Source organism: Anser brachyrhynchus, assembly GCF_964034855.1.
Source record: "Anser brachyrhynchus genome assembly, chromosome: Z".
NCBI classification, from domain to species: domain Eukaryota; kingdom Metazoa; phylum Chordata; class Aves; order Anseriformes; family Anatidae; genus Anser; species Anser brachyrhynchus.
Genome location: NC_137697.1, coordinates 18,371,345 through 18,388,622, shown reverse-complemented (window position 1 = coordinate 18,388,622; position 17,278 = coordinate 18,371,345). Strand labels below are relative to the sequence as shown.

Genomic DNA, 17,278 nt, shown 5'->3' with positions numbered 1-17,278 from the left:
TGAAGAGTTTCATCTCAGTTGAGGTGTGCAAACACCAATTCTATTAATTGGAAGATGATGAGCTGAAAGCATCCAGATTTAGTCTAAGGCCAGACTCAGTCATCTCAAATAAACAGTGTAAGAAATAGGCCTCAACTGGAAAGAGACATATGAGAACTGGTTTGGTTTGGTTTGGTTTGTAACAGTCTCTAGCACACTATATGTAGAAATTTGCAGAATTTCAGATGATACCCAAAAAGTTACTGTGATAGCTCAAAAGGGGGTATTGTAGCACTGGATTTTATACTACAGTGGAGCATAGCATAACTTCTTGAAGACGCTCTTCCTACACTATTACACTTCTATTTTTTGAACTTTCAGTACAGACTGGCTTTAACATTTCAGTTTCACCACTGTAATTCCCTCAGCAAAAGTTAAGGAGCATGAATCTTTCTTGGACATTTCTCTCTCAGGACTTAGAATCAGCATATGTTTGCAGCAACAAATGGCAGCATTGTCAAAATAAGGTATTGCTACAGCCAAACCCTGACTGCAGTTTGCAAAACCTTGATATGCACAGAATCATATTAAAAATCAAGGTTCCTGTTTATTAATTCAAAGTATTGTGATGGAAAGGGCGTATTCTCAACAGCAACCCAGTTATCTGAAAGTAATTCCAGAGAGCTGGCAGTCGTCTATTGTGTTCAAAGTTCAAATCACAGTGGTAAAGCCAAGATCCTGTAAAAAATTCAAATCAGCTTCCTGCCTAAGCAGCCCTGTAATGGTAGGGTCTCATTGCAAACTACTTGTATTCCTCTGTCTCACATTGCAGCTAATCCACTTCCACGAATGCAGTCCACATCAACCAGTAAGTATCGCCATTAATCCTCCGTGATTTATGCATCTGATCTTTCACTCTTATTTCAAACTTATCTCAATTCACAGTTCCTAGTACACAAATCACATTTTGTCCTATTCCCTAGGAAAAAACAAATGAATAAATAAAGAGAAATTAACCTCCTCATAATACAAAAAAGAATGAGGAGGCTGAATCATACACAGTTCTCCAAAGGGAAAGAGCAACAACAAATAAAAATAAAGCAAACAAAAATCTCCTCCTCCGCGCAAACATTAATAAGGCTTCCAATCAGCTAAGCAAAAAGCATCAGCAACAGTTTAGGTGGTATATAAAATAATTATGTTGTTATAGGCAGAGGTGACTGTTCACTGAGGGGTCCAGGAAAGCCAGATGCTCCTCAAGAAGGAAGCCTAAATGCATAGAAGCAGGCTGTCCCTGTGTGCCATAAGATGGGCTGGTGGGGAAGAAGACCAACGTGGCTGAACAGGGAACTTTTGCTGAGTGTCTGGGAGAAAAAGAGAGTTTATATCCGGTGGAAGAAGGGACAGGCAACACAGGGAGAGTACAAGGAAGTTGCCAGCATACGCAGAGAGAAAATCAGAAGGCCAAAGCTGAGCACGAGCTCAAGCTGGCCGCTATGGTTAAGGACAACAAAAAATGTTTTATAAATATATTAACAGCAAGAGGAGGGCCAAGGAGAATCTTCATCCTTTACTGGATGCAGGGGGGAACACGACTACTGAGCCGGCGTGGAAGAAGACCGGCCTGGCTCAACAGAGAGTTGCGGCTTGTGCTTAGCAGAAAAAAGAGGGTTTATAATCTTTGGAAAAAAGGGCGGGCCACTGAGGAGGACTACAAGGATGTAGCGAGGCTGTGCAGGGAGAAAATTAGAAAGGCCAAAGCTCATCTGGAGCTCAACCTGGCTACTGCCGTTAAAGACAACAAAAAATCCTTTTACAAATATATCAACGCGAAACGGAGGACTAGGGAGAATCTCCATCCTTTACTGGATGCGAGGGGAAACCTAGTTACTAAGGATGAGGAAAAGGCTGAGGTGCTTAATGCCGCCTTTGCCTCAGTCTTTAGCGGCAATACCGGTTGTTCTCTGGATACCCAGTGCCTTGAGCTGGTGGAAGGGGATGGGGAGCAGGACGTGGCCTTCGCTATCCATGAGGAAATGGTTGGCGACCTGCTACGGAGCTTGGATGTGCGGAAGTCGATGGGGCCGGATGGGATGCACCCGAGGGTACTGAAAGAACTGGCGGAGGAGCTGGCCGAGCCGCTTTCCATCATTTATCGGCAGTCCTGGCTATCGGGGGAGGTCCCGGTTGACTGGCGGCTAGCCAATGTGACGCCCATCTATAAGAAGGGCCGCAGGGCAGACCCGGGGAACTATAGGCCTGTCAGTTTGACCTCAGTGCCAGGAAAGCTCATGAAGCAGATTATCTTGAGGGTCATCACGCGGCACTTGCAGGGCAAGCAGGCGATCAGGCCCAGTCAGCATGGGTTTATGAAAGGCAGGTCCTGCTTGACGAACCTGATCTCCTTCTATGACCAAGTGACGCGCTTGGTGGATGAGGGAAAGGCTGTGGATGTGGTTTACCTTGACCTCAGTAAGGCTTTTGACACAGTTCCCCACAACATTCTCCTCAAGAAACTGGCTGCTCGGGGCTTGGACTGGCGTACGCTTCGCTGGGTTAGAAACTGGCTGGATAACCAGGCCCAGAGAGTTGTGGTGAATGGAGTCAAATCTGGTTGGAGGCCGGTCACTAGTGGTGTCCCCCAGGGCTCGGTACTGGGGCCGGTCCTCTTTAATATCTTTATCGATGATCTGGATGAGGGCGTCCAGTGCACCCTCAGTAAGTTTGCAGATGACACCAAGCTAAGTGCGTGTGTCGATCTGCTCGAGGGCAGGAAGGCTCTGCAGGAGGATCTGGATAGGCTGGAGCGATGGGCTGAGGTCAACTGTATGAAGTTCAACAAGGCCAAGTGCCGGGTCCTGCACCTGGGGCGCAACAACCCCAAGCAGCGCTACAGGCTGGGAGATGAGTGGCTGGAAAGCTGCCTGGCCGAGAGGGACCTGGGAGTATTGGTTGATAGTCGGCTGAATATGAGCCAGCAGTGTGCCCAGGTGGCCAAGAAGGCCAACAGCATCCTGGCCTGCATAAGAAGCAGTGTGGCCAGCAGGTCTAGGGAAGTGATTGTGCCCCTGTACTCGGCTCTGGTGAGGCCGCACCTCGAGTACTGTGTTCAGTTTTGGGCCCCTCGCTACAGGAAGGACATGGACGTGCTCGAGCGAGTCCAGAGAAGGGCGACCAAGCTGGTGAGGGGTCTGGAGAACAAGTCTTATGAGGAGCTGCTGAGGGAGCTGGGCTTGTTCAGCCTGGAGAAGAGGAGGCTCAGGGGCGACCTCATCGCTCTCTACAGTTACCTTAAAGGAGGCTGTAAAGAGGTGGGGGTTGGTCTGTTCTCCTACGTGCCTGGTGACAGGACGAGGGGGAATGGGCGTAAGTTGCGACAGGGGAGTTTTAGGTTGGATGTTAGGAAGTACTTCTTTACTGAAAGGGTTATTAAGCATTGGAACGGGCTGCCCAGGGAGGTGGTGGAGTCACCATCCCTGGAGGTCTTTAAAAGACGTTTAGATGTAGAGCTTAGCGATATGGTTTAGTGGAGTACTTAGTGTTAGGTCAGAGGTTGGACTCGATGATCTTGAGGTCTCTTCCAACCTAGAAATCTGTGAAATCTGTGATACTGAGGTAAGGAAAAGGCTGAGGTTCTTCAATGCCTTCTTTACATCTGTCTTTACTAGCCAGACTACTTACCCTCGGGGTACTCAGCCTCCCATAGTGGAAGTCTGGAATGAGGAACAGAAGAAACCACCCGCAGTTCAGGTGGAAACAGTTAAGAGACCTGCTGCTCCACCTGGACTCTCACAAGTCCATGGGGCCAGATGGGATCCACCGGAGGGTGCTGAGGGAGTTGCCAGATGTGATTGGGCTAAAGTGGTCAGCACTGGACTAAATGGGGCTGCAGTGGGCTAAACAGGGCTTCACTGGGCTAAAGTGGTCTCCACTGGGCTAAGCTGAGCTCAACTGGACATCTTATCCTGGGCTGCAGGGGGCTCCACTTGGCTAAATTGGGCTTACTTGGCTTTGTTATAATGGGCTCTACTAGGCTGCACTGAGCTAAACAGGGCTGAACTAGGATAAACTAGGCTAGTTGGGGCTGTGCTGGGCTACACTGGGCCAAACTGGGCTGCAGTGGGCTAAACTGGGCTCTGCTGGGCTAAAATGGGCAGCACTGAGCTAAATGGGGCTGCACTGGGCTATACTGGGCTCAGTTGGACCTGTTATACTGGGCTGCAGTGGGCTGCACTGAGCTAAACTAGGCTAAATGGGGCTAAACTAGGCTAATCGGGGCTGCTCTGGGAACCACTGGGCTAAATGGGGCTGTGCTGGGCTCAGCTGGACCTGTTATCCTGGGCTGCAGTGGGCTGTACCAGGCCAAATTGGGCTCTACTGGGGTGCACTAGGCTAAACTGGGCTAATCAGGGCTGTGCTGGGCTGCACTGGGCCAAATTGGGATGCACAGGGCCGGACTGGGCTAAACTGGGCTCTGCTGGGTTAAAGTGGGTAGCACTGAGCTAAACTGTGCTGCACTGGGCTCCACTGGATCTGTTATCCTGGGCTGCTGTGGGCTGCACAGGGCTAAATTAGGCTTACTTGGCTCTGATATAATGGGCTCTACTGGGCTGTATTGGGCTAAACTAGGCTAATTGGGGCTGTGCTGGGCTGCAGTGGGTGAAATTGGGCTGCAGTGGGCTCAACTGGGCTGCACTGGTCTCAGTTGACACCTAATGACAGGACAATGGGCAATGGGTGCCAGGTGGAACATAGGAGCTTCCACTTAAATATGGGACAAAACTTTTTTACCGTGAGGGTAACAGAGCACCGGAACAGGCTGCCCAGGGGGGCTGTGGAGTCTCGTTCTCCAGAGACTTTCAAAACCCACCTGGATGCGTTCCTGTGTGACCTGATCTAGGTGTTCCTGCTCCAGCAGGAGGATTGGACTACATGATCTTCAAGGTCCCTTCCAATCCCTCACATTCTGTGATTCTGTGATTACTGGACTGCTCTCCTTCATCTATCAGCGATTACGGTCATCTGGAAAGGTCCCGGGTGACTGGAGACTTGCTAATGTGCTGCCCATCTATAAGACGGGTCGTAAGGATGAGCTGGGGAACCACAGGCCTATCAGCCTGACCTCGGTGCCAGGGAAGGTGGTGGAACAGGTTGCCTTGCATGCAATCACACAGCATCTGTGAGACCACTGGGGGATCAGGCCCAGCCAGCATGGGTTCATGAAAGGCAAGTCCTGCCTGACCAACCTCATCTCCTCCTATGACCAGGTGACCCACCTGGTGGATGAGGGAAAGGCTGTTGATGTAGTCTACCTAGACTTCAGCAAGGTCTTTGACACAGTCTCCCACAGTATTCCCTGGAGAAGCTGGCAGCCCATGGCTTGGACAGGTACACTCTTTGCTGGGTTAAAAACTGGCTGGACAGCCAGGTCCAGAGAGTGGTGGTGAACGGAGTGAAATCCAGCTGGCGACCGGTCACCAGTGGTGTTCCCCAGGGGTCGGTGTTGGGGCCTGTCCTCTTTAATATCTTTATTGATGATTTGGGTAAGGAGATAGAGTGCACCCTCAGTAAGTTTGCGATGACACGAAGCTGGGGGTAGCGTCGATCTGCAGGAGGGTAGGAAGGCCCTGCAGAGGGACCTGGACAGGTTGGGTCGATGGGCAGAGGCCAATGGGATGAGGTTCAACATGGCTAAGTGCTGGGTCCTGCACTTTGGCCACAACAACCCCATGCAGCGCTACAGGCTTGGGGGAGGGTGGCTGGAAAGCTGTGCAGAGGAAAAGGATCTGGGAGTGCTGATTGATGCTCACCTGAACATGAGCCAGCAGTGTGCCCAGGTGGCCAAGAAGGCCAATGGCATCCTGGCTTGTATCAGGAACAGTGTAGCCAGCAGGAAAAGGGAGGTGATTTTTCAACCCTAATAGTTTTCCAATCCTAATGATTCTCTGATTCTATAATTTCACACCTCAAGCATACCTGTTAGAAGGTTAGAATTAACAGTAGAATCAGCATGTCACAATGTTTACGTCCCACTTTGCGCTATTCTAAACTTGTGGGAGGCAGGGGAGAGGAATGCTGTTTGACTGCTTTTATACAGCTCTTGAGAACTATGATATAGAAAGCTGCTATGGCCTCAGAAATAATTCTTGCCTTTATGGTCTTTCTAGAACTTTATTCAGCTGTCTTATAAAAAGCATAAAGGCATAAATTCTTACCTTACTGGCCGAGGATGACACAGATGCCAGGAAATAAGATCACTTGAAAAGGGATATATTACAATTGCTATTATGAGCTACTGTTGGACTAGAGCTACACATCTGATAGAACAGAAAGTTCTTAAATAAAAGCACGATTTCTATGTTTTATGTTTCTATGTTTATAACTGTTGAATTACCACATTCCTTGCAACTATAAATTACCAAGTAAAAATGATCAAAGGGAATGTGATTTATTAGAATGAATTAACATGCAATATGTGGTTCTTTTCATCTAGGTGTAAAAACATTAAATGCCTATTTCTAGTACATTCAGTGCAATGCAATGACCTAGTTCTACCACTTTTTTTTTTCCACCAAAGATTCTAAACTGTGCTTTCAAATAATAAATTCAGCATTGCTACACTTTGGTTGAACAAAGCAATTATTGTAAGTCCTGTTACAAAATTAGAAGAGTGAAGAAAATATTTCAGTGACTTAATGCGTATTCCAGATTATCTGAGAAATAGCACTATAAAGCAGCCTCCTGCTCTCCCAAGGCTGACACCATAAATGTATAGCTGTTGTCTTTCCATTCTCCTTGGAGGTTAAGCAACAGAACAAACATACCAAGGTTCTCAGGATCTTTAACTGATCAGGGGATCTCCTTGCTGATACAAATAATGTTTGGCCAAATCAAATCATGTTTTACAATTATCATAATAAATATCCAATCAACATCTTTTGTGGAGGTTGGCGCCTCTCCTCTGCATTCCAACAAATTCTTTAATAACAAATCTACCCCAAATATCTTCTGACAAGAATGCAAACCAAAATAAAAATAAATAAATAAATAAAAATAAAAAGCCTCTTTTTCCCTGTTTAATATATACCATTTCATAACATCTCTCTATTCTATATTTCATTCAAAAACACAGATCAGTTTGCTTCTGGCCTTCATGCTCACCTACAACATAGATTTATATGACTTGCAGCATGGTATCTATTCCTACATACCTAGTCCAGACTAAACTAGGCAGGATAACTGGGTTGCAAGCAAGTTGCACACTTGCGGTGAAAACAACAAACTAGTGGAAAGACAAGATTTGTACAGCTTTAAAGTCTTATTAAATGAGTCTTTGTAAAATAATAAAGAGTATCCTTTTAAAACTGAACAAAGCAGAGAAGCAATTATAGAAAATGCTAGCATAATAAAATTATTATAATCATTGCAATAGTGATTATACATTCAGAGTTCACATTGCACGTGAACCAATGAATTTGCTTTGAACTTCTAAATCCAGTAATCTGAATCAACCTTTTAAAATATTACTTTAATTAAAGCTTTTCTTTAGGCTCTATCTTTAAAAAGAAATTAAAGATTTTTTCTAGAGAGAAAAACAGAAGAGAAAGAAACACAGTCTTCCCAATATCTGAAAGTGAAACAGGACATTTAATGAAAGACTAGTACTGACATTCATGTCTTCTTCGTTTCTTAAAACAACAAGGCAAAACAAGTCATGTATGCACAAAAGTTTTGTTCTAAAAGACAGCCTTTCTTAGTTAATTTTCAGCCACCTCCTCTAAAATATATATTTTTATTTATATTTTCTGCTTCAGGGAGTAAATTATTTAAGGAAATTATGAAGTATACAAAAAGGCAATATATAATTTTGAACGATTGCTAAGATACCTCAATAACCTTTCTCAGCTCTGTTTTTCCCTGCTTTCACATTCAGAGGAGAAACATCAAGTGCAGTTATCCATATCACAGATGTGTTGACTAAATCATCTGACCAGTAGGAGTTGAACCAGATTCGTTATAAACATGACAGCTCTCAAAATCACAAGATCCCTATTGACCAAGTAAATGTTTAATGTGTTGAGAAGCACATCACAAACCTTAGCACCTTAATGATTGTTATGTTTATTTAAATTCTTAAAAATTATACAAAGTGATAGACAAGTTTAAGCACTGAAAAGTGAATTTTAGTATGAAAATATCCACGGCAATAACGTGACATATAGTGATGTTAAAAAGAAAAAATTCTGCATGAACCCCTGATACTACTTAAATAAAAGAAATTTTGACATACCCTTACACAGGCACATTTATTAACTTACTGTTTTAAAATGACAAACTCTGCCTGCTGGAACTATGGTAGTTTTCTCTGGAGAAGAAAATGCCCTGTACACTCAGGGTGTGGTGGTGAGGGGGTGCAGGAGGTGTTCAGAAAGACTTTCCTGTAACTGAAGAATGAGGACACATTCAAGTAACTAACCCCCCACCACCATTCCTGTAACATCCTTGCCAACTTCAGTCCAACAAAGAATTCAACTCTCCTGGGGCAGAGATTTAAAAATAAAAAAAATAAATCAAGCAAAAGATAGAATTGCTTCACAGCCATTTGCTGCTTTTCTTCTGAATTTAGTGGAAGTGAGGTTATTAATCATAGACTCACCAAGGGTGGAAAAGCTCTCCAAGACCATCTGGTCCAACCATCCCCCTACCACCACCAATGTCACCCACTAAACCATGTCCCTAAGCACTACCTCCAACCTTTCCTTGAACACCCCCAGGGACGGTGACTCCACCACCTCCCTGGGCAACCCATCCCAATGCCTGACTGCTCTTTCTGACAAGAAATGTCTCCTCATTTCCAACCTGAACCTCCCCTGGCACAACTTGAGGCCATTCCCTCTAGGCCTATCACTAGTTACCTGTGAGAAGAGGCCGACCCCCAGCTCCCCACACCTTCCTTTCAGGTAGCTGTAGAGAGCAGTAAGGTCTCCCCTGAGCCTCCTCTTCTCCAGACTAAACAACCCCAGTGCCCTCAGCCGCTCCCCATAGGACTTGTGTTCCAGGCCCTTCACCAGCTTCGTAGCCCTTCTCTGGACTCGCTCCAGGGCCTCGATGTCCTTCCTGTAGTGAGGGGCCCAAAACTGAACACAGTACTCAAGGTGCGGCCTCACCAGAGCAGAGTACAGGGGGACAGTCACCTCCTGGTCCTGCTGGCTACACTATGCCTGATACAAGCCAGGATGCCCTTGGAATTCTTGGCCACCTGGGCACTGCCGGCTCATGTTCAGGTGAGCATTGACCAACACCCCCAGGTCCATCCTGGGGTTGTTTAGCCTCGAGAAGAGGAGGCTCAGGGGAGATCTCATTGCTCTCTACAGGTACCTTAAAGGAGGCTGTAGCGAGGTGGGGGTTGGTCTATTCTCCCATGTGCCTGGTGACAGGACAAGGGGGAATGGGCTAAAGTTGCGCCAGGGGAGGTTTAGGTTGGATATTAGGAAGAACTTCTTTACTGAAAGGGTTGTTAGGCATTGGAATGGACTGCCCAGGGAGGTGGTTGAGTCGCCATCCCTGGAGGTCTTTAAAAGATGTTTAGATGTAGCCCTTAGTGATATGGTTTAGTGGAGGACTTGTTAGTGTTAGGACAGAGGTTGGACTAGATGATCTTGGAGGTCTCTTCCAACCTAGATGATTCTGTGATTCCTTTTGCTCTGCACAGCTTTCCAGCCACTCTCCCCCAGGTCTGTAGCGCTGCATGGGGTTGTTGTGGCCAAAGTGCAGGACCCAGCACTTGGCCATGTTGAACCTCATCCCATTGGCCTCTGTCCATTGACCCACCCTATCCAGGTCCCTCTGCAGGGCCTTCCTACCCACCTGCAGATTGACACTTCCCCCCAGCTTGGTGTCATCTGCAGACTTACTGAGGGTGCACTCAATTCCCTCACCCAAATCATCAATAAAGACATTAAAGAGGACAGGCCCCAACACCGACCCCTGAGGAACACCACTGGTGACCAGTCGCCAGTTGGATTTCACTCTGCTCACCACCATTCTCTGGGCCCGGCCGTCCAGCCACTTTTTAATGCCAATAAAACTTTGGGACATTGTTTATTTACAAAGAAAATAACAACATAGTAGTAACATCTGATATTTCTTTACTTGTACCATTTCCTAGTTGCTTCATTAATGCAAAAATATATTTTGCCAACATGGAACAAGTTTGGATATATATTTATTAAGCTTAAAAGGCCTTCTTTATTACCAGAAATATCTGATTTAGCGAAGGGACAAAAATGTTTTTTTGCTGCTGTAGTGCAGAGGATCCCCAGGTATATTTGAGCCCAGGTTGTGACAGGTATTGTGTAAAACAAAGTGATCATGGCTCCTGCATCATGGAGAAAAACACCAGAAATGATCTACTGATAAGCTACAGGAACTGTGCACATCGAACTACTCTCTTGATTTCCAAAGCAGATCACTCATTCCTTTGATCAAATTATTATGAAAATTATGTATTTATGAAGTACCAATTTCTAAGTAGACCATGCTCTACCCACCACCATAGCACTAGTTTTAAGCCTGTGCACTACAGGTTTGAATAGAGCTACCTATTCTTCTAAGAAACCTGCTCATTTCCCACCAAACATCTTTTAACAACTCCCTTCCCCTACCTCCATCCCTAACCCCCACCCTCCATCACTGGCATTTAACAATCAAAGAACACAAGGACAAAAAGTAATTTGTATAACTGCATTACAAATGAAAACGGGTATGATAAAACAGATCTGAGCGTTTTATCATTGCATTAACCTTCTCAGTAGTTCAAAACTAAAAGATTAGTCCTTAGATGAAAACACGACCTTATCCTTTAGGAATCATCACAGATTTTTTACCTAGCGCACCAACTAGGTGCATCGGCACTGTAAGAGCTATTTCTCCATTCAGGACATCAAGGACTAAGTGAAAGGAAGATGGAATGACTCTTTTTCAGTAGCTGATAACAGTCTTTCAAATCAAAAAAGACAGGTAACTTTCTCAATGTGAGAAGAAAAATGTCAGTAGCATGGCTAGTATAGAACATACTTTATACACCAATTTTAAGTCTTGCATCAAATTTGGCACTAGATTATCTTACATTAAAAAAATGCAATGAATCAAAATAAAGTGTAAGCTGAAGCTCTCAAGAGAAAATAAATAAACAGCCAAACCCTCATTTTTGCTGTCAGTTGTTCTGCTCAAAAATCATAAAACTGCCATGACAATTTTTTCTTATGCCTTCTTGGATAATAAAGAGTTTGTGGTTTCAGAAAACGTCATGAAAAATGGAGTTCATAGATAACTTCTCAACAGTCTTATTTACTCAAAGAATATAGAATTGAAGCATTAGAGAGGTGTACTCTAACTATGGGGAATGTAGCTGCCTCCACATACTATCAGACAAGTTCCCTAAGCTGTTTTATACTTAAGAGATTGCAGAGGAAATTCCATACTAATACACTCAGACCCTGCAATGGTGCTTACCTACAAATGAAGCATTCTTGAATTTTAAATAAAAACTACATACACAGAGATCTTCAAGAAGTTTAAAAATAAGCAACTGAATGTATCTTACATTAGAAAAAAAAACTTTTGAACAGTTCTTTTAGTTTTCATTATTATTTTAATTACACTTTTCACCATATAAAAATAAACCTAACATACAGGCTGAAAACTGTTTTTCTGTTTATATATTAGCAAACAAAATTAGGTTTTAGATTCTCTTTAGGCAATAACACTAACAATATCTACAAATTTCAACTGTCCACACTATTCTTTGGTGAGAAAACTAAGTCTCTCTGAACTAAGCACCGACAGATTTGAATTATTTTAGCCACTTACAGATCTCAGCATTTGTGTCACTACGTTCAATTTTCACTTTTAAAACTATGACACCAAAGGCAATAATTCATTGATATAAAACTATAGGTATCACCAAGTAGCACGTTGGACTCATAATATGCCCCAACTTGCAATACTCCATTGTGCAGAATTTATTTATTTCAAATTTACTATTAGAATTCCATTTCCAGACTAACTGAACTCAAGATGATTGGTCTTATTTTCTTCCTCTAAGTGAATATTTTACAAAATTAAAATGCATGAGCTGTAATCTTGTTTCATTACAAACTAACAAAAAGATAGCGATGCAGAGATGCTTCAGATTTAAGAGTAGAAGATACATACGTCACTATGGCATTACTGCTTTTGATGGTTATACATGTTAATGAAAAAAAAGTAACTGAAAACAGTAATAAGGACACGTATGCAGTATATAACAATTTGCATCTTACAATCATAGCAGTCTCTACTTTTTAACTTTTGCTTAGACCAAAAGAAAATCACAGAAATCCCTAAATCTTATTACTATTACAAAATAACAGTACAAAGTAAAGGCAACACAAAGAAGCTACCATGTAGTAAACAGCCTTACAGAGTTCAAAATTAATGTCAGATATTGCCTTACACATAACTAGGCTGGAAAACACTAGCAAACGACTTGCAAGTAATACAGAGCACGTTACAGAATTTACCTTCTTAGCAGCAGAGTAAATGAACTCAAATGGTCAGCTCATTTCAGAAACCAGGCTGTGTGTTGGTTGCTGCTGTTAGCCAGCTGGCTAATTTAAAGCTAGTTCAGATAAATCCATTGAAAATTGCAATAAAAAGTTAGCAGGTGACTTAACGGGTAGGCAGAACCCATGTCTCACAGATTACAGGCATTTTTTAGATGTTACCACTTTCCAAATGAAATGACCTCCTCCATTTTAATTCCAAAATCTGAAAAACAAGTTTCTTTACGCATATTATCATTAATATTTGCAAACAAAATTTCAGCTCTCACACCTGTGTAAATCTATTGACTTAACTGACAGCCACTTCTATTTTGAGATTGGGATCCTGTTTTATCTGTGAACAGTTGTCTTCTGCTACCTTCCCCTTTTAAAAATCCAAACAAAAATCTTATCTGTTTTCCAGAAATGGTTTTGAAATAACTCTGGTCAGAAATGGAAGCTTCTGTATACATGCTTTAAACATTCTTAGCAATATGGCACCATATTGTCTTTTTTCTGAGCAACTACGAGTCGTGTTTTCAAAGGCCAAGTCGAATGAAATCACATTTAAAACAATACAGCTATCATGAACTATGCTGTTCTCACAACCTTCACTCAATTTTATTTAACTCAAAACGTGCAAAAACAAATAACCTGATGCCTCATCTCAGCATGCAAACTTGTTACAATGAAGGCAACAGATTTCCACTGGACGATGGACACCTTTAATGGGTTACGCACACAAACACGGCAGAGCAAGCAGGAACTTCATTACTGTGCTACACTATTGGTTTAAAAAATGATCTGCCCCCTCTGCAGAGATGGGTATTTTGCACAACCTTAGCTTTCTAATGGCAGCTTTTGACAAATGTAACAAAACCATCGAACACCTAATACAAATAGATACAGCTATCCTCATAGATCTACACAGTATTTATGAAGCAAAACCAGAAAATACAGTATTTGTAAGAAAATACAGCTTGGGCTGGGGAGGAAATGCGTGTATTTGGTGGTGGTTGTTTTTTTTGTTGTTGTTGTTTTTGTTTTGTTTTGTGTTTTTCCATTCTTACTTTAAACTTTTCTAAGGGGACCATTAATTCACATACAATATAACACAATATGCTGCATACAGACTTCCACGTTATAAATTAGCTAGTAAAACTGCCATCCTGAACTATGAATTTTCAAAGCCATATTTCTTAGCTAAGAGTGCACAAACCTTTACATATTCTGTAATTGCTATATAATAGAGCTATGCAACTTCAGGATAACAAACTCTGGAAATCAAACTAGCAACAACTGAAACATGATATACTAAGAGAATTCTAATTTATCCCAGAGAAGAAGAAACTTAGTTTTTCAAAGATATTGTAAATACTAAACGTATATTTTAACTTACATCCACTTGTCACATCAAAAGAAACTTCCTGAATAAGACCAGATGATCAACTGAAAATATTCCTTTAATAAGTATGTAACAGCAGAAACTTCCCTCTAAAATACTTAATTTTATTAGTGAAATGGTACCAAAGATAACAAGTATACAAACAATCTCTTTGCTCTATGCTACTTACACATCATAAATAAGACAGCTGTTGTTGCAAGACACAATCTTTCACAGTCTTCCTATAAGCGTACAGATTTGTCATTCTTTTTATCAGAATAAGCTGTTTACCAGCCAACAGCATGTGGCTTAAACATCACAAAAATGACTGTCTATACTTTACATGGTAAAGCATTTTCTATAGTCTTAAATGTACACAGTGGCAAGAACGGTAAATCCTATCAAAAATGAAGAGTGATTAAGCAGCTTCACAATCAAACTGGGTTTCATTACCTTAGGAATTGGGCAAATTCTTCATTCCCTGTAATATGTTTTTTTTTTTTTTCATAAAAATTAACTACACAAAGGAAAAGAAAAACAAATTGAAAGCAAATTGCTAATATGCTATTTGTTTTAACTGAAAGAAACTCTTTCCATGAGGTAAGGCAATTAAGTCATTTGATTGTAATAAGTTGTATTAAAAATAATCTACCTGATTTTAGGTATAAGTAAGTTTATAAGTATGACTCTTACAAAATCTCACAATGATGAAACTGATTACATTAGTTCAGAGAGCACAAATCAGGTTTTTACTTGACAAAAATATCTGCTTTGTCATTATCTTCCTATATGCTTTCTCCCCAAAGAATGAAAAAAGAATCTCTGCCATATAACTCTTGTGTAAATTAAAACATTTTCTCCCAAATTATTTATCCCCCCAGCTTTGCATACAATTCCTTTTATATCACCCAACGTATAACAGAGAAAATGGAGAGGTAACAATTAAGGCCATCCAAATGTAATTAAATATCTAAAGGGCTGCCTTTGATGCAGGTGATCAGAAAATGTTTTTTATTCAGCTACTATACTTGTACAGTGGTGGTCCCCAAAATGTATCTTTGCTTTCACCTATATATTTTCTAAAAATAAAAAATAAATGTAAAAATGGAGCCTTAGTATTTAAAGAAGTGAATTAAACATCCATTCTGACAAATCACTTGCATTCTTGTCTACAGTATGGTGGTGGCAAAACAGCAATAGAGATGATGTAAAATTTAGCTGAAAATGAGTAATAGCACATATACATTTCTCGAAAATACCACATTTTAAGAAGGCACTAAAGCTTCTGCTTGTGCTCCCATATTTTTTAAACAAATAAGAAAAAATTGTTTTCATAATGGCACCTGTACTATTTGCAGCTGAACAGACACACTGCAGTACATCTCAAAACAAAGCTGTAATTTCTAATGATATCATACAGATGTGCTCACTTCCGAAACGACAAAAGAAAACAACAAAACAACCCCCAAAATAACCCAATAAGCTAACCTATTATCATTATACATGGCAATGTTCCTTTTAGGAACAGAAAAGTAGCATGCATTGTTCAAATACTTTAAAGGAAATATTGAGCTTAGGGATATTAGTAAGAAATTATTTTAAATAATAAAACCCAAAAATCTCAAGCAGTGAGCAAATGAGAAACATACTAGTCAGTGAGCGTTTTAACATAAGAACCAAAAAACCTTTCCTATAGTTGCCTTTTACAACAAAAGTGTATATTTATGCACCATTTCCAAGCACATCAAACAGTACACATTGAAGTTTTTGTGGATTTTTTAACCCACAAGGTAAAACACAAAAGTCATCAACAAGCAATATTTTAAACAACCTTCAATGCATATCTTCAGCTTTTTTTTTTTTTTAAAAAGATAGTACAGGTTTACATCTTTCAGTTCTACTTATTTGTAACAGCCTATGACAAAACTTAACATAAATCGTTTTACCAATAAGTACAGCCATCATGGAAACGCATGGATTTTCAGAGATGAATAGTTCTGATGGCATCTGCATTTTCATGGTTTAACTACTTACTTATCCATGCCTTCTTGCTTTACAGAAAGAAGACAACAAAGCTATCACGAGAATTGGTAGAGCTACTATTACTATCAACATGTTCAGGTTGATTGCTTTGACATTTTCTTCCTCATTCTGGGAAATAAAAAGCTTTGGATTTCATTCCTTAGTTGAGTTAGAGGTTCATTCTTTGCTTTAAACCTCTTCCATTTTAATTGAGAGGTTATCTTCATTTGGTTGACAGTTCCCATTCTGTTGTAGTTTGACTTCATCTGTCCTTTGCATATCTCTGTTGTCAATATCCTTGTCAGTTTCTGAATTCTGATCCTCCTTAGTGTAATCTTTGTCCTACCAAAGAGAAAATTATTTTACAAAAAAAACACACACTCAGCATTACAGGACATGACTCCCAACTAACTCTTGGTATTTTGATTGCCTCTATTTTTACATGCCTACCTTGTGTCAGCAATTTCTAGAATAGATGCACTGGTTTTTTTGTGTGATTTTTTTTTTTTTAAACAGCTTTCTTTTCAAGTAGCTGAAGTCAAGGCATCATGACAAAGTGTCAGCCAAGAAATCATTGTTGTAAAGTGATCTGTCTTTACCATAAATATTCAGATAAAACAGAACAAACAGTATCACGGAACCTACGAGAAACAGCTCTAGAAGTTAAGACAACCATATTTTCTAAACAAAACAGGATTTTTGATTTTTGTATCATATATTTTGTCACATTACTAATGCATTTTACATAAGAGAATTACTGAAGCAAACAGTGCACTAAGTTATACAAATCTGATGTTTATAAAAGCAGTTGGCACCAACAATATGAAGTTTAACAAGAGCAAGCACTGGATTCTGCGCCTCAGACACGGCAAACCCCAGCTATACATAAAGACTGGGGGACGGGGACAAGAGGCTGGAGAACAGCCCCACGGAAGGCAATCTGGGGGGTTTTGAGTCAGCAGTGAGCCCTGGCAGCCAAAAGGGCCAACTCTGTACCCTAGGGTGCATCAGCAGGCACAGCACTGCTAGCTGGTCAAGGGATTGTCCTGCTCTGCCCTGCGCTGGTATGGCCTCACTTCAAGCACCGTGCGCAGTTCTGGGGAACCACGGTATAAAAGGACGTAAAACTACTACAGCGTCCAAAGGAGGGCAACCAGGATGGTGAAGGGTCTAGAGGGGAAGATGTTTGAGCGACTGAGGTCCCTTGGTTTGCTCAGCCCAGAGCAGAGCAGCTGAGGGGAGGCCTCATGGCGGCCTGCAGCTCCCTCACGAGGGGAGCGGAGGGGCAGGCGCTGAGCTCTGCTCTCTG

At 41.7% G+C, this 17,278-nt stretch overlaps 1 protein-coding gene across 7 annotated transcripts in view; it reads right to left on the bottom strand.

Annotated features, from left to right (window-relative positions):
* Nucleotides 1–14,008: 14,008 nt before the first annotated feature.
* SREK1 (splicing regulatory glutamic acid and lysine rich protein 1) overlaps nucleotides 14,009–17,278 on the bottom strand; it is a 38,395-nt gene continuing 35,125 nt past the window's right edge. For all 7 annotated transcript variants that reach the window (XM_080573115.1, XM_080573120.1, XM_080573118.1 and 4 more), the window contains one exon: nucleotides 14,009–16,311. In XM_080573115.1, the coding sequence (XP_080429241.1) occupies nucleotides 16,159–16,311 (153 nt within the window). In that variant the 3' untranslated portion in view covers nucleotides 14,009–16,158. The remainder of the gene's footprint in view (nucleotides 16,312–17,278) is intronic.